Genomic DNA, 22,810 nt, shown 5'->3' on the forward strand with positions numbered 1-22,810 from the left:
AAATTGCCTTGTGCTCAGGTTGTGACAGAGGGAATATTCGACCCGTGGGAGGACTTGAACCTGGAATTAACTCAATAGCACAATCACTTGGTCGATGTGGGGGAAGTTGAGTAGCTTTTTGTTTGCTAAAAGCTTCATGTAAGTCATGGTACTCAATGGGGATTAGTTCATCGACGAGTTCAGGTAACACATTGGTGGTTCGTAATGGAATTTTGTGAATGGGCTGGATGCACTGTTTCATGCATGACTCACTCCACTGCAATATCTGTCCATCCCTCCAGGAGATATGAGGATCATGTCGCCTTAACCAGGGCAGTCCCAACACCAGTGGAGGATTAACTGAATCAATAATGTAGAATTGCATTTCTTCAATGTGTAGAACACCAACTTGTAACTGTAGCTTATTCGTAATCATACGGATGCGTCCTTCACCCACAGGACGACCGTCTAGTGCTTCCACTGCAAGACAGGAATCATATGAGCTGAGAGATAGTTCGTGACATAAAGCAAATTTCTTAGATATAAAGTTTCCGGCAGATCCAGAGTCGACAAGAGCCGTAGTATTAATCATTCTTTTATCAAATTTAATAATTACAGGAATCAGTACACTGAAAAGTGCAGGAACATGGGAAGGACTCACCGATTGAACTGGTGTCTGAGGTCGTACGCTGCAGGTGAATTTCCTGTGCCCTGATTGACCGCAGTACAGGCATAGATGATTTTGCAATCGATGCATTCTTTCTTCATGGGTGAGACGGGTGAAACCCAGTTGCATGGGTTCATCAGGGGGCGTGTCACTTGAAACATGGAGCTGTGTGCGAGGATTTCTACGGCTGCGAATCAGATGATCAAGACGGATGGTAAGTTCAATGAGTTCGTTCAATTTCTTTCCTTCGTCACGGCAAGCCAATTCAGATTGTAGATTGGTATTCAGACCCCGTCTGAATAGTGTCTTCAGTGTATCCTCAACCCAGTTAGTTTGAGCGGCGAGAGTGCGAAATGACAGGGCGTATTCTGCAGCTGTGTTACGCCCCTGTGTAAGAGAAAGTAACTGCTCACCGGGGCTTCTCCCATCTGCTGGGTGTTCGAACACTTCCCGAAATTGCTTGAGAAAAGTTTCAAATGTGGGATAGTTACATTCCTCCTCCTTCCATATCGCTGTAGCCCATTCCAGCGCTTTCCCCGTTAACAGATTGCATACAAAAGCCACCCGACTAGAATCAGTGGGATATAATGCAGGTTGTTGGTTAACAAATAGTTTGCATTGCAATAAGAAGCCTTTGCAGCGAGAAGGTGACCCATCAAACTTTTCAGGAAAAGCTAATCGGGGACTTACGGTAGCCGGAGCATTGGAGACATGCGTTGGTTGAGAAGCTGTCATGGTAGCAGGCGGGGTAACTGCAGGATTCGGATGACGGAGTTGCTGCATAGCTCTCACCAGTTCCTCCGTGAGAGAAGTTAGATGGGTGAGTTGTTGATGATGGATGGCTAACTGAGTGGCTTGAGCGGAAAGTTCAGTCGAGACTTGTGCTAAAGCTGCTGGATTCTGTAGTGGCGAAGTCTTCTGTTGTGATGAGTCGGAAGGCATTGAATCCATTTGCAAGCTTTATTAAGAGCACACATACAAACAAACACAAAGGGGCAATCCAGGAGACAGAACGTGGGACAGGCAAAAGTTCAAAGGCAGGCAGATATCTTACTGGTCAGAATAACAGGCTGGAGATCAGGGGCAGGCAGATGTCTTTCGTAATCGTAGAACAAGCACGGGGTCAGAAACACAGATCAGTCCGAAGCAGGGAGTATGGAACGCTCAGAAATGACAGCCAGGCAAATCAAGACTTCGCAAAGAACCGGAGCGTGAGTGTGGTATATATACACGAGAGCTGATGAGTTGCACCTGGACCGTAATCAGTGCCAGGTAGCAGGGCTTATGGGATTTTGAGTCCGTGAGTCGAATCAGAATTCTGGCGATGGTTCCCTCTGGTGGTGCACAAGAGGGTTGGCATCGCCCTCATTTACAACAATTGTACAGGATCACTGATTTTTGTTTATGTTTATTTCTTTGTGTTATTTCATAGTGTGATTAATGAATTACACTAATCGCAGTATGTCCATGCATGTGTGAATTGTTGCCTAATCTTGGTCTAACTAGACTTTTTTTTCATTCACCCGAGGTAGATTTTTACGCTGAAAAACTTACATTGTTGACAGGAAACCACCAAGCCTCACAGACAAAAACTGAGAGTCAAAATGACAAAACACACTAGTTTCTTTAATAAAAGCATTCACCTCAGTCAAAGAAAACAAGTACGCAAGTCACTTGACTGTTCCTAAAAGCAAAATGCTCCACAGTGCATTCAGACAAAAAATATACATTACATACACGCTGGAAGTGAGCTGTTTTTGCTAATATAACCATCTAAATCCTACATGTGAGCCCAGTAATCTACTGCCTGTGTTTTTTATTGAAGAAATGAAATTTGAGAGATAAGAATAGATTTGTGGTTTTTAATGATGCCTGCTAAAGATTAGCATCAGTTAAGGCCTGGTAGCAGGTGAAGCTGAAGGTAGGCTAAACAAACAGAGGAGGTTAGTTTGACACAGGAGGGAGGATGTTCCAGTAAGGCACAGTAAAGCGAAAAAAAAAAAGTACAGCGAGATGAAGACAGGAATTCCTCTGGTGTCACAATGCCTTTGGCCCTCCCTTCCTATGAAAACAACGCTCAAATTTCCCTGAATCCTGTCTGAGTCACCAAACCATCACTCATCTGATTTTTGTGTGTATGTGCTGAAAGACATGTTACCACACATTTAACATTTGATGGGTTTTTCTTTGTGCTTTAATCAGTCTAATTTTGTGCGCAGTTACAAATTTAACTTAGGTATGGTGATGGATAAAACACACTCACATCCTCTTTAGGCAAGCCCTGAAAGAGGAAATTATATAAGAAAAACGTCACATAATAGAGAGAAAATGTAGTGTTGTTGTTCTTTTCCAGTGAATTGGCTAATAAACAACTATTAAAAGTTTCAAGAGTAATTGTTTGGAAGAGGATGAGGGAGAGAAATAGAGAAAGGAAAAGAGGAGTCGGAAATGAATGAGCAGAGGGAGCGATGAAGGGAAGAGATGGATCAGAGAGGGAAAATCCCTTTCCTCTCCCTTGCAGTGGGTCCTTATATTTCACATTGCTATGTGTAAACAGAAAAAAAAGAGGGGAATGTTGGATGAATGAGGAAAGTGATTGAGGGGAAAGATCATGACACACGCATGAGCCAAAAACACTCTCAAGTGAACTGAAACTATGTGCTGCATGATTTAGCACTGATGACTGAGCTGAAACAAAAACTTAAGGGCAAGAAAATAAAATAAAATAAACTGTGCACTCAATGCATGCAGCAGAGAGTTAGAACTAATAGTTATTTTTTGCAGTTTAGTTTTACTTCTGTAATTCAATTATCTTGAATTATCAAAATCCTCAAGAGAAATTCTACAGTTATTATCTGGTTTAGGTTGGTCATCCAGTCTTAAAAAGTAACTGACTAGGCTGGAAAATACTAGTGGTTGATGTCTGATAACATCAACTAACAGCAATTTTTAAAACATGAGTGAATACCTTAAAGGGCACCTATGATAAAAATCTTTTATAAGCTGCTTGTACAGAACTGTGTGTAGGTATAGTGTGTCCACAGTCATATTATATATTATATAAATATTTATATAATTATATATATATATATATATATATATATATATATATATATATATATATATATATATATATATATATATATATATATATATATATATATATATATATATATATATATATAATAGAAATTTCCTGACATTAAAATAGGATGCAAATCCCTCCCATTTTGAGGTCCACCACAACGTGACGTAGAAGTGCAGTTTCGCCACAGACCAAATTGATTGACAGCCACGCATTAACATGTCTCCGTAGTAACGCGTATAATCATATCAACAAGGCAGGACGTGCACAAAGCAACTGGGACTAACAGATCTGTTGAGCTCTCTGTGATCATCAATCTTCATCAAATGTGATCAAGAATGAGTTTTACAAGTTTAAAACTTTTTAAAAAAAAGTACATGTTTGTAATCAATTATAGCAATTTTAACGTCTTTAATTTATCAGCCCAGCCGTATGTCAGTACAATTATAAAAGGAGACACTTTAATTCCGATTTGTGGACGTTAAATCAGTTATTTAATTATTTTGTACATTAACATAACAGATATCATACAGAAGTGTATATTAATGTCTCATGTCACATTTGCATGCTAAAAGAGTGCAAAGTTAAACATGTGCACTGTGTGTGTGTGTCCGCATTATGTGATCTTGTGAACTTTGTAATGACATTGTGTGTGACTCATTGTTCTCATCGCCTCATTAACTCCACAACAAATACATCAAATAATCATTGGGAAAGTTCTTACTGTAGTATTTCTCACAAATGTTACGTGTCAGACGTTACATGTCCATCACTGTGCTGTTTATCTGATGCAGCGAGGGTGGAGATTGAGGCACACTCTGACAGGCACGTGAGAACGGTGGCGTGTAGAACTAGTATTAAAGGCACAGGCAACACAAACAGCTACATTGTGATGAGAGCAGAAAATCCAATGTTCTGAAAGATATAATAAATAATCTGATGGGTGTTTTGAGCTGAAACTCTAAAGACACATTCTGGAGACACAGAAGACTTATCTTAAATCTTGAAAAAGGGGTAAAATAGTTGCCCTGAAAACATTTTTTTCCAGCATCCATTCTAGTGGTCTAGCAGTTGCGTAATGATCATATAAGAGTCCAGAAGACTCGTCAGAGAGTGATTGTGGATAGCTACACTTCTTTTTGCGTCTACACTAAACACCAGCATTTCCAAACTTACATTTTTAAAAATGCTCTGATTTTGTGGCTCAAAGACGCCATAGTAGTTTGGATGCCATGTTTAACCTTAACAAAACTTATAATATGGACTAGTTTAACTAAGCTTAAAGAAACTCCAGACCATATTAGGCTGGTTTTGATTTATCACCCCAGCAAGATAGATATTTGGCTATTTGTTAACATTAGCCAGACTTAAAGTGAGTGTGAGTAAAACTAAAGTATTGCAAAAACCTTTAAAAAAACAACAACATTTTAAACCAGGGGTCACCAATCTCGGTCCTGGAGGGCCGGTGTCCCTGCAGGGTTTATCTCCAACTTGCCTCAACACACCTGCCTGGATGTTTCAAGTATACCTAGTAAGACCTTGATTAGCTTGTTCGAGTGTGTTTGATTAAGGTTGGAGCCAAAATCTGCAGGACACCGGCCCTCCAGGAACAAGTTTGGTGACCACTGTCTAAAACAATCTGGTCTTATCTGGTTTAAGATGGTCTCCCAGACTGGTTTAGGCTGGTTGGCCATCTTGTCTGCTAGCCCAGACCACCTTAAAAGTGTCTACATCTCAATTTAACACGGATCAATGGACCAGTCTGTCCACACTAACAAACCAGAAGACTACTTTAGGCAGGTTTATTTTATTGGTCAGGTAGCTCTCTGCAACTCTCACATGATCGCCCACTGAAGCTACCAGGTCAGTACCTGGATGGGAGACCACATGGGAAAGCTAGATTGTTGCCGGAAGTGATGTTAGTGAGGCCAGCAGGGGGCGGTCAACCTGCGGTCTGTGTGGGTCCTAACGCCCCAGTATATTGATGGTGACTCTTTACTGCTCAGCGAGCACCGTCTTTCAGATGAGACGTTAAACCGAGGTCCTGACTCTCTGTGGTCATTAAAAATCCCAGGATGTCCTTCGAGAAAGAGTAGGGGTTAACCCCAGCATCCTGGCTAAAATTTACCCTAAGGCCTCTGTCCATCATGGCCTCATAACCATCCCCATATCATAATTGGCTTCATCACTCTATGTCTCCTCTCCATTAATCAGCTGGTGTGTGGTGTGCGGTTTGCCGCAATATGGCCGCTGTTGCGTCATCTAGGTGGATAATGCACACTGGTGGTGGATGAGGAGATTCTCCCCAAAAAATGTGTAAAAATGTGTAAAGTGTTTTGAATGTCTAAAAAAGCACTATATAAATGTAAGGATTTATTTATTTATTTATCAGCAAGGGAGCTGCTTGCTTAATATTAACAAAAAAACACAAATTTTAAAATATACTTAAGATTATAAATCACTGTTTATTTTGTCAAGATTAACATGCACAGCTGTTCACAATAAGACCAGGAACATGCATTAAGGAAGTAAAAAGTCACTATTTGAATTGTTCGTTTACTTGAAATGAGTCTTAAAATAGCTATGCTATGTTACAATTTGTGTTCTAAGTCATACAATGAGTATATCTACATGTCTGTGACACACAGTAAGAGCATTTTCATCATTTAGAATAAAATGATAAGCATGTTAACAAAGTGCAGAAGAGAGAAAGAGAGAGAGAGAGAGAGAGAGAGAGAGAGAGAGAGAGAGAGAGAGAGAGAGAGAAAGAGCGAAAGGGAAAGTCCCTTTTAATACCCTGCAAACTTCAACACAAGGTATGTTGAGAAACAACCCATGGTGTGAGGAGGTCATGTGACTTCTCGGAATGTGGATATTTGAGTTCAAACACATGCACCAGCTGCTTTTACAGTGTTTGCACATACGCTTATTCAAGTACATAAAAAAAATACACACGCCTATACACTATATATTCACAGAGAAGCCATGCAAACAAGCCATCGGCTGCAGTCTTGCTTGGCTGACAATACGCAACGCCTATCATGAAAACACAGTAGATATGCACACACACACACTCAAACGTCATTGTCAGTGTGTCATGAAAAGATGTGGGAGGACAAGACTAACAAAAGATAGTCGCCGAGACAGAGAAGTCATTCTGGCACATACAATGTTCTAGTTGTAGTAATAGTGACAGCTGTAGTAACACTTTGCTTGGTACCGCACCAGTCAGTCGTGCCTGTCTATTTTATTTCACATCAATCACTAGATTTAATCTCAGATTTGGAATTGGCAAAACAATAATTTTCAACCATGGCTGCGACAAAAAGTTACTCAGAACTCCAAGTAAAGCCTTTGAAGGCATGTTTATGTGCAGTTTACATTTCTGGGGAAATAAGAATTGAGTACAGGATATAACACAAGAGTTAACCTCAACAATCTGACAGAAACAAGTTTCAGCCGGCGGAGAAGACATGCGCGCAGCTTCTGGTAACTGCCGGCTGCCTGTGAATCTACGAGCGTTCGTGTTTGTGTGTGTGAAAAAAGTGCGTCTGCACGTCAAGTGAAACCTTAACACGAATTTGAGGTGATTTCTGAGGTCTGCCTAGACATGCAATGGCGGTAATTGATAATGCGGCTGGTGGCAGTATGGGTTATTGCTACCAGAAGAGGAAGTGAAAGCCTGGGAACAGTCCGACAGGTTTGCTGACACATGGGAGTGAGATGAAGCAGAGGATATAGGTTTAAGTGTGTTGTGGTGGCCAGGAGAACAACTTTATAACAACCATGAGCATTACCATGGCTCCTACTTATAAAACAGAGCACTAGGAGTAATTTCCTGCTGCTTTTCAAAAGTATCATGTGACAGGTAATAAGACATTTGTGGAAAGTACAGTAAACTAACATGTGCCCCACAGGGACAAGAATTCTTTGGTGTTCTTTGTGCAGTACATTCTTTAATCCAGCAATCACCAGCATTACTTCATTTAATTTCTACTAGATAAATACCAATGTAGGATGCATTGAGTAACACAAACTTAATATTTATGATTAATATATAATAATAACAATAAAATTATAAATTTTATTATATATGATGACATTATGACAATGTATTTAGTATCTAAAATCATTGTATAATACCATATATATTTTAGAATTTTAGATTCAATTTTAGAAGTAATATAATATTATATTAATTAATATTAATATTATATTAAGTAATATTCGTCATTATACATAATATATTGTATAATTATATACATTATATCCTGATATATTACATTTATTATTTAGAAATATTATTAATAATAAAAGTAATAATTGTATTAGTATTGTTATTAATTGGTTAAATATGTAAAAAATTATTAAAGAAAACATGCATGTCAATAATAGTAATAACAATAATAATAATAAAATGATTACTATTATTATTATTATTCATAAATAATAACTATAATATATCAGTTATTTGTTTGTTCACAACACATCATGTCATTAAAATTTAAAATGTATATTTATAATGTAATATTTATTAGTCAGTGTTGAGTTATTGTGAAAAACGCCAATATTTTAATGCTTTAAGTATTTTTAGAATTATTATAAATTAAGCATTTGAGTTAATTCACATTTATAAATAATATGATTCATTTTATTTAATGAATTGTAAATAATAATTAATAATGCATCATTTAATTTACTAATCTGAATGATTTCAGTTACCCTGAGGCCCACATACAAGTTCACTGATCGATCCAAATGAATAAATACTGTAAAAGTGGTGTTTCTGATACCTACTACATTACTTAATTAATGCCAACCTCCCGAAGTTTGCTTGTATTGTTTATACTTTACCTGTCGTAGGTTATTGTAAATGTCAAGGTCTTTATGGGCACATCGAAATATTTCAATCAGCCAAACAACCAATGCCCTGTTCTCCTGGACCACGGCGATGTGAAGAGGCCTGCAAATGCAAACATATGCATTATTTACTAAGACACACACAGCAAAACATGCATGATGATAAAAGGCATGAACATTCAACATGCACGGTCAGACATCCAGTTCAAAAAGTAATTGAATGACCGTTCACCTGAGGTTTGCAAACAGTGGTGTGTATGACTCATCTTTACACTGTCGGTGAGTACAGGGAAATGCTTATCTCCCTATCGTTTCACAGAAAGTCTCTCTGAGATGAGAGCGTTCAAGTTAAAGTTTGGGAACAGGAAGAAAACACTGTGTGAGAAAGAGACAGGGACTCTTCATCAAATGTTTTATACGATGTGTTTTTTTTCTTTCTAAATCTGCTTCCAGTAACAGCTACTTTAGTTTGAAGTCACTTCCTGCCCTCAGGGACAATGGCACCGTTCTTTCTGTTTTGAATACTAATTATCATTATATTTACAGTTGCATTAGGGGCTTTCTGTGCTTTGCAGACTCCTCTAGCAGAACTTCCCATGAAACCCAAAGAAAATTACAAAGAACATTTTTGCTGACATCAAATACAAGCATGGTAGGTTCACAACCTATTTGAAGAAAGCAACATTTGCTTAGAAGTTGATCCTTGTAATATGCAAAACTATGTTAAAAAGCTGCCAAGTGCTAAAAGGTCAACGAATGATAAAAGTTACATAAAAATCTTTGATTTGTGAGCATGCAGAAGCTATCAAGACAATATTTTTAGCATCAGAGTGCAAATTATACACAGACCATTTTATAAAATAACTTAAAATATATATTATTTATATGAAATGTTTCAGACACACACACAGATATACACTCACCGGCTACTTTATTAGGTACACCCATCCAACAAAAAATTCTAATCAGCCAATCACATGGCTGCAACTCAGTGCATTTAGGCATGTAGACATGGTCAAGACAATCTGCTGTAGTTCAAACTGAGCATCAGAATGGGGAAGAAAGAGGATTTAAGTGACTTTGAACGTAGCATGGTTGTTGGTGCCAGACAGGCTGGTTTGAGTATTTCAGAAACTGCTGATCTACTGGGATTTTCATGCACAACCATCTCTAGGGTTTACAGAGAATGGTCCAAAAATAAGAAAATATCCAGTGAGCAGCAGTTCTGTGGGCGCAAATGTCTTGTTGATTTCAGATGTCAGAGGAGAATGGCCAGTCTGGGTTGAGCTGATAGAAAGACAACAGTAACTCAAATAACCACTTGTTACAACTGAGGTATGCAGAAGAGCATCTCTGAACGCACAACATGTCCAACCTTGAGGCTGATGGGCTACAGCAGCAGAAGACCACACTGGGTGCCATTCTTTTCAGCTAAGAACAGGAAACTGAGGCTATAATTCAAAAAGGCTCAGCAAAATTGGGCAATAGAAGATTAGAAAAATGTTGTCTGGTCAGATGAGTCTTAATTTTGGTTGCGGCATTCGAAAGGGAGGGTCAGAAAATAGCATCAACATGAAAGCATGGATCCATCCTGCCTTGTATCAATGGTTCTTGCCACACTTTGGGCCATTACTACCAATTGAGCATCGTGTCAATGCCACAGCCTACCTGAGTATTGTTGCTGACCATCTCCATCCCTTTATGACCACAGTGTACCCATCTTCTGATGGCTACTTCCAGCAAGATAACATGCCATGTCATAAAGCATAAATCATCTCAGACTGGTTTCTTGAACATGACAATGAGTTCTTAAATGGCCTCCACAGTCACCAGATCTCATCATGTGGTGGAACGGGAGATTCGCATCATGGATGTGCAGCCGACAAATCTGCAGCAACTGAGTGATGCTGTCATGTCAAAATGGACCAAAATCTCTGGGGAATATTTCCAGTGCCTTGTTGAATTTATTCCACAAAGGATTAATGCAGTTCTGAAGGGAAAAGAGGTCTAATCCGGTACTAGTAAGGTGCACCTAATAAAGTGGCCAGAGAGTGTATTTACTGTATGTGTGTACATATGCGTAATTCACTTACATCTCATTTAGTATTTTGTAAGCTTATTTAAATTTTCATTGTTTATCGAGAATTATTACATTCTAACTGTAATGGGCTATTTCAACGGACAACTTATTTTTTTTATATAAAATGGTGAATTTCGCTGAACTGTGACAAGTTTGCATCCCTATCGGTCAGCTAGATCTTCCAAAGACTGAATAAAGCCTGTTGGACATGATTATGGATTGATAACGTTAGAAACCATTATAGGGGCATTCTTAAATGTATATTTTTTACAAACTTTTTATTTCCATTATTATTATTAAGATACAGATCAACGCAAACTATTTTCCACCATTTAAAGGCAGACCCCCACACATCTTGTTTTGACATGGCTTAGCGGGGATCAAGTGTTATTTGCACCATAAACAGGACTAACACTTAAGGTTGCTATTAATGCAGGCATCAATGCTGCTTGTTCATATGTCCACAAATGCTGACTTGTTTCATCCCACACTCTCAGAAATAAAGGTACAAAAGCTGTCACTTGGTGCACATTTGTACCTGAAAAGCCCATATCGGTACATATTAGTACCAGAGTTTACATATTAGTACCGAAAGAGTTGTATACTTTAAAAATGTACCATCCCAGTTACACATTTTATACATTTATTTCTTACACAAATTTTGTTTCATTCCATTGGCTTTGTCAATTTTTTGTTACCCAAATTTGGTTTAAAAACAACCAGGTTTTTTTTTAGAACACAGGAATGTGGCAAGAATGTCAACAGGGCCTGATGGGAAGTCACACTGTAACAGCGGGACAAATGAAAGAGGGATAGAGAAAAAAGGGAACAGAGAAGAACATTGTTTATATCCTCTTTTGACTCGTATATTGAGTCATTGTGGGAAGAAAGAAGCCGGAACAGACAGAGGGAGAGCAAATAATGTTGAATGATGGTGCTGAATCATATTCCAAGTGAAATAAATGTAAATATTGGCCTACTATGGGCCATTGCAATTGCCTCATGTTGGTTATTCCATTGTGACAAGATTAATAAATAAAGCAGAGGAAAAAATTAAATAGTGCATTCAGCTCAGGGATATTTTTGGGCAAAATTATTATAAGTTTTCTGGATTTGCCATTAATACGTATGTGTTTTGTATGTTTGTTTTTGTAGTGATTCTGATAATGTGTGTTTAAAATCCTAATTAAAATATTAATTAAATTATAGATTAAAATATTAATCATTTAGTTTATTTATATACAGAAAAAAGATGACATGTCAATTTAACATAATACATTCGTTTATATACATGGAGCCAATTGAAAATTCTCATTTTTTTCCCTGTAAGCTAATTATGAAATTTTTTACTTATTTTTTTTATTTGAAATAAGCTACTGTGACTTAGCAGATTTTTTTGTGTGAAAAAATTATCAATGAAGATGCCATATTTTAGGACCTAATATTTGTTTTTTAACCAACACAAAGTCAGATTTAAATGAACACTCCAATGCTAATGGTTTAATCTAATTCCATGATTTATGCTAAGCTAAGCTAAAAGTACTCCTGCCAGACCTGTGGTGCGTTTACGAAAACCATTTTTAACCAACTAAGGTCACAAGTTTCGTTGATACAATTATAGTTTAGCGATTTGGTGTTTCCCAAATCTGTTGTTCCAACGAACATTCGCAAACTGCATATCAAATGTGTGTGGTTACATCTACTTCTAGAGCTGTGACACACTGCTGGTTGTGTTTTATTCCAAGTTATCCACCTATGTCCGATTCATTTTGAAGGAGTCAACATCCACTTAATTAATAATTCACATCACACTTGATTAATAATAATGCTTAAAGATATATCTCTCACATGTAATTTTCTTTTAGAGTTATTTTTTTTACAGAACTTCAGATTGACAATAGCGCTCTTTTTGTGGTGCACACTGAAATTATTTATGCCATTGTGAATGTAGCCCTATTTCTGCCATTTACATTGAAAACAAATGCATGTTTTTTCCAAAACTAATACTGGGTTTTAAAAAAAATATGCACATGTAAAACAATAGAATTTGTACAAAACAAAACCCCAGAAAATTTCATACGAATTTTCTGTAAAAAAGTTGCTACACCGTCCTGTTTAAAGCGTCATTACGGACATTTTACATTATAACTAACGTGGTTTAACCAACGAATCTGCGACAAAACAATTACGGTTTTGGGGAAACACTTGGAAAACATTTCCTAAATTATGTATTGTACTATCGTAGTTCAACTGTGAGCTAAGTATGAAGCCAGATCAGTCTCAAAAATGACACATTTACGAAATAAAATTCATACAAGCACAAAAATTCTAAATTCCTAAATTCTAAACACAATTCATAAATACAACACAATTTGTGAATTTGCAAGTAAAAATGATAAATATTTTTGCCAAATGAACTGGATTTGTGTATATTATGAATTGTTGAATTTACAATTTGGATTTGAGTATTACTGAATCGTGTTTTCTTTTTATGAATTAGATTTGTGCAATTTTGAATTGTGTTTTGAATTTACGAATTGAATGTGTTTATTTTTGAATCGAGTTTTAAATTTAGTAATTGAATTTGTGCATTTTTGAATTGTGTTTTGATTTTCCGAATTGGATTTGTTTATTATTAAATCGTGTTTTGAATTTACCAATCGGAGTGGTGTATTTATGAATTGTGTTTCGATATGACAAATTGGATTTTGGAAATGTGACTTGTGTTGTGAATGTATGAATTATTATTTTGTAAATGTGTTGTTTTCAGTCACAACAAATAAAAACACTTGGAATTTTCACTGTCATGTTCCACAACAAGGCCTTTAAGATTTTGTTGCTCAATTTCTTCCAGCGGCATATTTAAAAACATATTTTAATTAAATCACATTAATATACACCACACCACCTAACTTTTTAAAATTTGACTTTCTGTTTGTATTTGGAGTCACCATAAATACAAAGTTCTCCAAGAAGCTTCAGACCAAAAGAGGAAGAGAAAAGCCATTTACTCAAAACGAACATGGCCTGACTACAGCTATGACCTGCCTCAATGAACTGCCAAATCAGTTTCTCTCTAGTTCTGATAAAAAAAAAAAAAGCAGAAGAGTTTTTCAGTAGCTTAATTCTTTCATTTTTTGCTTCTTTTCCTGTAAGTGAAGTCAGCATCAGTGTACTTCAGGAAATCTCATGCGTTTTTCAGTTCTGTCGTCAGGGCCATGTGTTCAGCCCTACTGAGAAAGACTCAGTTTTGTTAATCAAGGAGTCTTTATCAGGTCTGAAGATTGCAAGATTACACAGAACAAGTCAGTGCAAAGACCACACTAAAGGATAACAGGCAACTAAATTTTCTTACTTTGCATTTCAGCATCAAAACTAAAAATAGCTATGCAATATGAACAGATCTTTACTTGCGTTTACATTATTATAGTACAAGGATCTTTAAAGTCAATAGAGCATAAATTACAGTCAACCTAGTTATAAAGTGTTGCAGCTGTGACGTCAAAACTTTGAGAAATTTGCCAGAAGCTTTGAGGTTTCTAAGTGTTATTATTATTATGGGTGCTTACAGTAAATAACATCAGCTGCACAGACTTGTACGCAGACAGTCTTATAGTTTATTAGAAACATAAGCCTTATAAAATAAAGCTAATTTTTCATTCAATTTTCAGAATCAGGTCCATCGTGAATTGGCTGAACAAGCTGGTCTCATTCACTGAGCATGCATATGATCATGTCAATCTGTCAATGTTTCATAAAAATTATGACTACAAAAAATGTATACAAAATATATTAGAAATTTACACTCATTTACAATTCTTCAAAGTCAATAACATCAGAACAATATTGAAAAACAAACACATCTGAGTATGTGCATGCTGTCAGTTAAACGATGTTTTTCTTGTGCATATGAATATATCATCATTTACGCAATTACTAGACAATGATACCCATTTTTCTGTACTATTTCTTGTAAGTGCATATGATTAACAAGCTGTTTTCATTCATTTATTTTGCTTTGGCTTAGTCCATTTATTAATTAGCGGTCGCCACAGCAGAATTAACCATCAACTTATCCAGCATATGTTTTATGCAGTGAATGCCCTTCCAGTTAAAATCCAGTTTTGGGAAACACCCATACACTCTTTCATTCACACACCCACTGCGGCCAATTTAGCGTATTCAATTTACATATACTCCAATGTTTTTCAATTTTAATACATTCTAGATTAGAACATTTAAATAAAGAACATTATTTAGAAACTCTTTGATAAAAATACCATGCAATAGCAATATTTTTTAAACATTAACTTATTTCTATTTTAAAAATTTTAAAACGTTAATTAAATGTTTATGACACTTTTAATGTTAAAAAGCTGCATCAGTTTCACAAAAATATGAAGCAGCACAACTTCACGATTCGGCTGCTTGAAGTGACGAAAGTTAAAATGAACAACATTTCTTTAATAATGTAATATTTTGTTTTTCAATTTATAAATATATCAAGTCAATAAAACTCAATATTACAATCAAAGACACTTATTTGAACCCTTTTTCGAGATTTAAGAGTGGTCTTTCGTGTCTCGAAAATGTGTCTGTCTAATGTTTTAGCTCAAAATACCCATCAGCTTATTTTTTATACCTTTTTAAATCTGGGAAATTTTAGCTGTTATGGCACTGTAGCTGTTTTTGTTTCCTGTGCCTTCAAAGCTGGTTCTTCGTGTCCACCGTTTCCACGTGCATGTCAGAGCCATAGGCTTCACATAGATAAACAGCACAGTGACAGACAAGAATGAAGCAGATCTACCTTACTACAGTAAGAAGTTTCCCATTGATTATTTGATGCATTGTTGTGGAGTTAATTCAAGCCTTTATAATGACATTGTGTGTAACTCATCATCGCATAAAGTTCACACGCACTGTTTTTGCGTGGCAAGTGTGACAGGACACACGTTAATATACACTGCTGTATGGATATGTGTTATGTTAATGTACAAAATAAACCTGATTTAAGTCCACGATGCGAGATTGAATCGTCTTCTTTTATAATTGTACTGACACTATGTGGCTGTGGTGATGATTTACGTAGCGATTTTATTGTCTTTATTACAAACATGCACTGTTTTAAAAATGTTTTAAACTAGTAACTTATTCTTGAGTTGCGAATGATCACAGAGAGCTAAACAGATCTTTTAATCTCGGTTGCTTTGAGCACATCCTATCTTGTTGATATGATTATACGAATACCTATGGAATCATGTCAATCAATTTGGTGGGCGGGGAATCCGCACTCCTACGTCACAATGAGGTGACCCTCAAATTGGGAGGGATTTGGATCCTGTTTTAACGTCAAGAAAATTTAAAAAAGACTTATTGTGTTTCTATCATCCAGATTTGACTGTGGACACACCATACCTACACACAGTTCTGTCCAAATATTTTTATCACAGGTTACCTTTAATGCTCATACAATATAAACATCATTATAAAAGTGCGATAAATCATTTTGTTCTCATATTGTTGATACTGTATACCAGGCTTAAATGCATTTTTATTTAAAAACTATTTGGTCACACTTTATTTTGATGGTCCATTTGTTGAATTTAAATTACATTGCATCTACTGTACATGCCAACTATTCTCATTAGATTAAAAGTAGATAAGGGTTGGGGTTGGGGTTAGGGTTAGTGTAAGTTGACATGAACTTGCAAACTTTCTTATAGTCAGTTAGATGTCTGTTGAAGGAGCATTATCAACAGATATTAAGCAGACAGTCTACTAATACTCAAATGGATCATAAAAATAAAGTGTTACCAACTATTTAATAAGATATGTAAAAGACAGTCCCTTCATATTGAAAAAAAACTGATTTAGTACATCAATTAAGAATAGTTCAAAAGGTGAAAATTTTTATTTAATCTGCAAAGGCATATATAAATAAATAATAAAAAAGCTTTGAATAAACATTCCAATCATTAAAAAATTATAAATAATACTGATTACATTTTTTTCCCCCCGGCATTTTTCTTATAATCTCATCATCACACATCTGATCACTGAATTTGCTGTCACTTACACTGCCGGTCAGAATAGTTTCTCTCTCTGTTTTCAACACTTGAAACTCTCTTGGTTCCTGGAAGTGACTGAGAGTTAGTTAGACCACAGCCCCAGATAAGGCCTAAGCTGAGACTGACGTAAGAACCTGAACATCATCACAATGAGATGAAGGGCTCATGGCGGTGCAGTGGCGCATGTGTGGCATCCTGTACAGCCCAGAAACACAAACCTCTAACATCCCCTGTCACACACAGGCCTGCTTCTGTAGCAAACAAACTCAAAGACGTAAACAGCCTGAGCCCACATGACATGCAACCACTTTTATAAAAACTCTCACAGGTATAGAGAAGATAAAACCCCTGCATCCAAGGTCAGTAACCCTGTGTCAAGGCACAATGTTTCTCGGTAATAGTTATGAGAACTGAAAACAGCCTTCAGATCACACTATTAACCTTAAATTCTACCTTTGCCAGACTTGTTTATCCAATGTGACTTACACTGCACTGAATATGATCACTAACATTATGCGCTGCGTGAGTAAGAGAATGAATACAGGTATGCGTCATTACAAGCCTATGTGACTTTCGTTTTTTATGCAAAGCACAAAAGAAGAAATTTTGAAGAGCTGTTCTTGTGCATAGGATGAAACTCAGTGGTCCAAAATACAGCTTATGCTCAAAGTGTCTATTTTGTTTTCTATGTGCACCTTAGCGTAAACAGAGTCTATAGAAAATACAAGAAATGTCACTAAATATCATTATGAACGGGAGAAAAGGCAATGGACACTAGGTAAGAAGCCCCACTTTCTAGTAAAGGACCAATCATCGACCAAATATAGACTAACAATTCTGCAGGGAAGGAGCTTGGTCCAGACGCATGTTCTTTGCGACAATTTCTGCAGCTTCATTGTTTTGAACTGTCAGGGGTCACCAAATGCATTTCAATCTCAGCGAATACATACCTCAAAGACATGAAAAATACAGCATTTCTACATAAAACTTGAAACTCTACATTTAAAAATAAATGTTCTCTGGTGTTGCAAGTGCACACAAGATACAGTCTTTGCCATCTGACTTTATTTCTATATTATTTCTAACAAATTCAAACCTCTTCCATTCAAACGCAAACCACATGACAGGCCACAAACTTGTAATCAATGGTGTTGCTGTAATTTTTTTGGGGTAGATTTTCTTTTTGGAGAAAAATACAATAAATGACCAGCACAAACTGACTTTTTGAGAGATTGATTAGTGTTAATTATTTTGGTAGTTTGATTGACATAATAACATACTGGGCCCTACCATAGACTGGTCATAATAAGGCACGAGACGTGTTTGGCACGATTTGTTGCTATTTTCACACCAGTGCAACCCTAATTTTCAGGTTTTGCATAACGTTCTTTAAATAGCAAATCCATTTGCTCCACTTTGTGGACTCATGGGTGTGCCGGTCTATATAGGAGGTGTGTTAATGTACATTGTTGGTGCGTTGATATTTTGAGGAACTGAAATAAACTGCACCATTGACCAATTAAAAACTGGTCTAAAGTCCAGCGCAGAGCCCGTTAGTTATGCACCCATGCAGGTTCAAACACAATACACACAGTCTATACAGCAAGACACAAATATCTTTACATATGAAAAAACTTAAAGGATTAAAATGTTACAAATATTATTATTTACTACATGGATATAAAAAACACTACCTCCATGTCTTCTTCATGTCCGGGGCTTTCAATAGTAGCTAGATTCAGCCTTTATCACTTAGCGATGCAATGTCAGACACAATGCACTCAATGGAGCAAGTGACGTCACTGTGAGGGGTGGGGTTAGGTAAGCCTATTAAAAAGCATTGGATGCACAAAGATTGCACTGCACCAGGTCTGCATCCAGACCCCTCTCTGGTACTCTGGTAGTAAAGAGTTAAAGTAAAGTAAAGGAGGAGGCTTGTTCTTTATCTTACCACTGCAGATTGTTTGTTTAACTGTTTTCTCGCTAATGAAGCGTTCAGTTTTTCCACTTACAAAGACCGCCATGTAAATGAGGGTGACTCTGAGATGAGACTCTGATTGGTTTAATGCACGTTATGCTTAAAACACATTCATAACTCCTGTTAGACCATGCGCAGCGGCGCAAGCCATATTTTTCTGTCCTTAAAATAGCAAAAGTGGATTCGGACACGCCTTTAATGCTTTTGCACCATGCGCTTTAGTCTTTGTGCCTAGATCGTTAATATATAGCCCATTATCTGTATTTCAGAAACAGCCACAAAGGAGGTCAGTGTCGTGAATTCGTCATAATTCGAAAGTTTATAAATCAAATTTGAGTCAGTTGTTAAATTTAATTGCTAATTCGAAATAGGAAATTTTTTCATAAGATTGGAAAAAAAAGAATTAGATGTTCTCGCATTCAAATAGATTGCAGCTGCATTTGGGTGCCAAGAGGCATATCAAAGATGGCGCCAAAATTTTTTGCCTTAAATGGACTTTCACATAAATGCAGCAGTATGTATAAACTCTATTTGATAGCATGCACACCAGAAAGTCCACACCACAAAGACCACTCCAAAGTCCACACCACAAAGCCCACTCCATTTGATAGCATGCACACCAGAAGGAAACTTTCTTATCCAACATCTGCACCTTTTCTCTCCACACTTTATGAGCAATAAAATATTGTTGCAATATTTTAAACTTGAGTTGCTGGCATATTTTAATCCCCTCACACATATACTCTTTTAAAATAGGCTTTCTACTGTTTTGCCACTTTCAGTAGTTTGTTGTTGTTGTCACTTTTTTGTCCACAAGGTGTCGGCAAATTGAGTGTTGACACCGTGTGGACAAAATAGTACTGCAAAATAGTTTAATGCGCACATGCAAGTTGCATATGTATTATAAACACATACAAAAAAAAAATTGGGCTTTTTAATCGTATTTTTTAAGTGCAAAATTTATAGTCCCGCTCAGTAGATGTTTAAGTTAGGGCTAAGATTACGTTTGGAAGCACAAGTTTGTATGAATTTCCAAAGTTAATAACAGGCTATGATAGAGTATTACTAACTCTGTTATTTCATTTGTTTTTGCAAGTGTTCATGTTAAAGAAATCACTAAATCCAGAGTTTTGAAACCTGTCAGTGGGAAAAGTATGGCACATATAGGCAGCACTTTGATTGTAGGACTTCTACTTCTGCTGGACAAGACAAGAACATTTTAATTTTTAGAAAATTTTTGCTCAAGAAAGAGTTTGATTTCACTAACAGCTAAACATTTGCTCTTTCTGGATGTGCACTTCAATAGACTTACAGAAAACATGTTAACATGTTTACATTCTGGGTCAAAAAAAGTACAAGTGACAAAAGTCAAACTATCACCATTGTCTCGTCTTAAGCCATTCATACATTACTCTCACATAGTCGCCCACTGAAGCTAAGCAGGGTTGCTCGCGGTCAGTACCTGGATGGGAGACCACATGGGAGGTTGCTAGGTTGCTACTGGAAGTGGTGTTAGTGACACCAGCAGGGGGCGCTCAACCCGAAGTCTGTGTTGGTCCAAGTGCCCCAGTATATTGATGAGGAATCTATACTGCTCAGTAAGCGCTGCCTTTAAGATGTTAAACCCAGGTCCTGACCTGTGGTCATTAAAAACCCCAAGATGTCTTTCGAAAAAGAGTAGGGGTTTAACTCAGGCATTCTGAACGAATTTGTCCACTGGCCTCTGTAAGTCATAGCATCCTAACCATCCCCAAATGATAATTGGCTTCATCACTCATTGTCTCCTCAATCAGCTGGTGTTTGGTGTGTGGTCTGGAGAAATATGGCTGCTGTCTCATCATCCAGGTGATGGTTAGGTTGACACATTAACATGATTCTTTAGTTTGCCGGCTTATTAAACATGATTGGGTTGAGAATTTGCATAAAAACAACACTAAGTACATCTGAAGGTACACATAAATTGGACTCCATTGACTGACAGCAATAAAAAAATACAGACATATTTTAAACATTCTTCTTTTTTTCGTTTCACAAAGTAAAGTGAGGCAAGTTTGCAATGACAGAGTTGAATAAATGATTAACTATTCTATTAAAGCTTGAACTTGACATGTCATGCAACTTTATGATGCTTCATACAAATGTGCAGATTATAAAACAAGAGGAAGCAGGATGAAAAAAGTTTATGCACAGAGAAGAAATGGCATAGGGATATAAGCTCACAGAACAAGAAAGAGAGAGAGAGTGACTGATAAGCGACAGAGAAAAGCGGTAAAGGAGGAAGTGAGGAGCGGATGTTTGGGTTTTTGAGCCCATTCATTTTCAAACACACGAAAAAAGATAAAAGAGAGAGAGAGAGAGAGAGAGAGAGAAAGAGACAAAGAGAGAGAGAGAGAGAAAGACACCTGAAAAAACCGCAGTCGCACAACAGACTCGCTCTAACATCAGGCTTTCCCGAAAATGAGGGTCTGTGAAGTGCTGAGAAGAAAACAAGGTGAGAGCACGAGACGCCCATTGACGTAAGAGCCAAGACAGAAAACAGAAAAGAGACCGAGAAGACTGTGTGAGAGAGAAATAAAGTAAGAGAATGTTGTCTTTCTATTTGTGTTTTTGCAAATGCAGTTTACTGCACAGCATGACTGACAGATATACATACAAACAATAGACAGAAACCAGGAAATGGGGATCTACTGGAAACCAAAACATAGCGAACAAACATATCAGTTCAGGGAAGAAATGTGGTTAAAATGTGGTCGAAAAATCTCACCAAACATAAAGCCACCAAAAAAAGTTTACAAAACTAAACATTGTATTATATTAGGGGGAAAAAACACAAACAAGCTCACCTCATCCTTTGCATGTTATTTTGAGCTTACATGTGAATTTCTTATTTCTCTGGAAAATAAATAGAGTTCTGCAGAACTGCACCGGCTACTTTTTTTCTGCAAGCAAATGTAGTACCTGTAACTATGTTCCACTCCTTCTGATTTATGCATTTTACTTTTGTCCAAAGTGCATTATAATGCAATCAGTGTGGCATAAAAATGCCATTTAATTGACTTCACACAGATTTAAATTTTAATGCAGCGCAGAGATGGCATGAATGTACTGTCAATCAATTACAAATTATGAAGTGCTAATAATGCACAGAAAAGCTGTAAAGTTATGTTTGAGCCATGGGTAAAGTTAAAACCCATGAATTAATGAATGAGACATACATTTTCCACTAAGAAGTTGCTGTTCTTTGTTTTTAATGATTTAACATAACAACCGGCACAAAATATTCAGAACTATATATGAAAATGATTACATTTTGGTGTCATTCATTCACTTTCCTTTGACTTAGTTTCTTATTTATCAGGGCTCGCCACAGCAGAATGAACCACCAACTACTCCAGCATATGTTTTACACAGCAGATCCCCTTCCAGCCACAACCCAGTACTGGGAAACACCAATTTACTCTTGCATTCACACTCATTCACTATGACCAATTTAGTTAATCCAATTCACCTATAATGCATGTCTTTGGGAAACCAGAGCACCCGGAGGAAACCCATGCAAACACGAGGAGAACATGCACACTCCACCAACTGACTCGAGCCAATGACCTTTTTTCTGTAAGGCGACAATATTAACCATTGAGCCTCTATGCCTCCCTAGCATTTTAGTGTCACTACCAGGAAATAAATTACATTTTATTACAAGGCCATTTGGAATACTTGATTCAGATTAGTTAGTTGCAACATTCCAGGGTTGCTGAAATTAATAACACAGGATCCTCTGGGTACTTCAAATCATCTTGACTGTCAGTAAATATGTTCATGTTGATATTATCTGTCTTGCTGCTTCTTTTGACTGTTTGGCGCCTATGACTCTCTATGACTCAATAATACATAGGTTAGTGTATGCTCCATTCAGCTTTTTTTGTTTTTGTCAGTTTTTCTTTAATTAAAGAATTAATAAACTATTATGGCTCAGAACAATGTTTTGGTCTATTTTTTGCATCCTGTGGCAAGTAATGTGTAATAAGCAAGATAAAATACATTTAGGTGATTGTTTTCACATAAAAAAATCCCTGTTGGGCTTTCTTCTACG

The 22,810-nt window shown here is 36.8% G+C and overlaps 1 protein-coding gene across 6 annotated transcripts in view; it reads right to left on the reverse strand.

The window, feature by feature from the left end:
- The window catches only part of bcl3 (BCL3 transcription coactivator), a 57,340-nt gene that overhangs the window by 13,947 nt on the left and 20,583 nt on the right, over window positions 1–22,810 (reverse strand). For all 6 annotated transcript variants that reach the window (XM_087287032.1, XM_087287029.1, XM_087287031.1 and 3 more), the window contains one exon: window positions 8,586–8,694. In XM_087287032.1, coding sequence (XP_087143158.1) covers window positions 8,586–8,694 — 109 coding nt within the window. The remainder of the gene's footprint in view (window positions 1–8,585; window positions 8,695–22,810) is intronic.

This window comes from Danio rerio, chromosome 16 (genome assembly GCF_052040795.2).
Source record: "Danio rerio strain M-AB ecotype USA chromosome 16, GRCz13ab, whole genome shotgun sequence".
NCBI classification, from domain to species: Eukaryota; Metazoa; Chordata; class Actinopteri; order Cypriniformes; family Danionidae; genus Danio; species Danio rerio.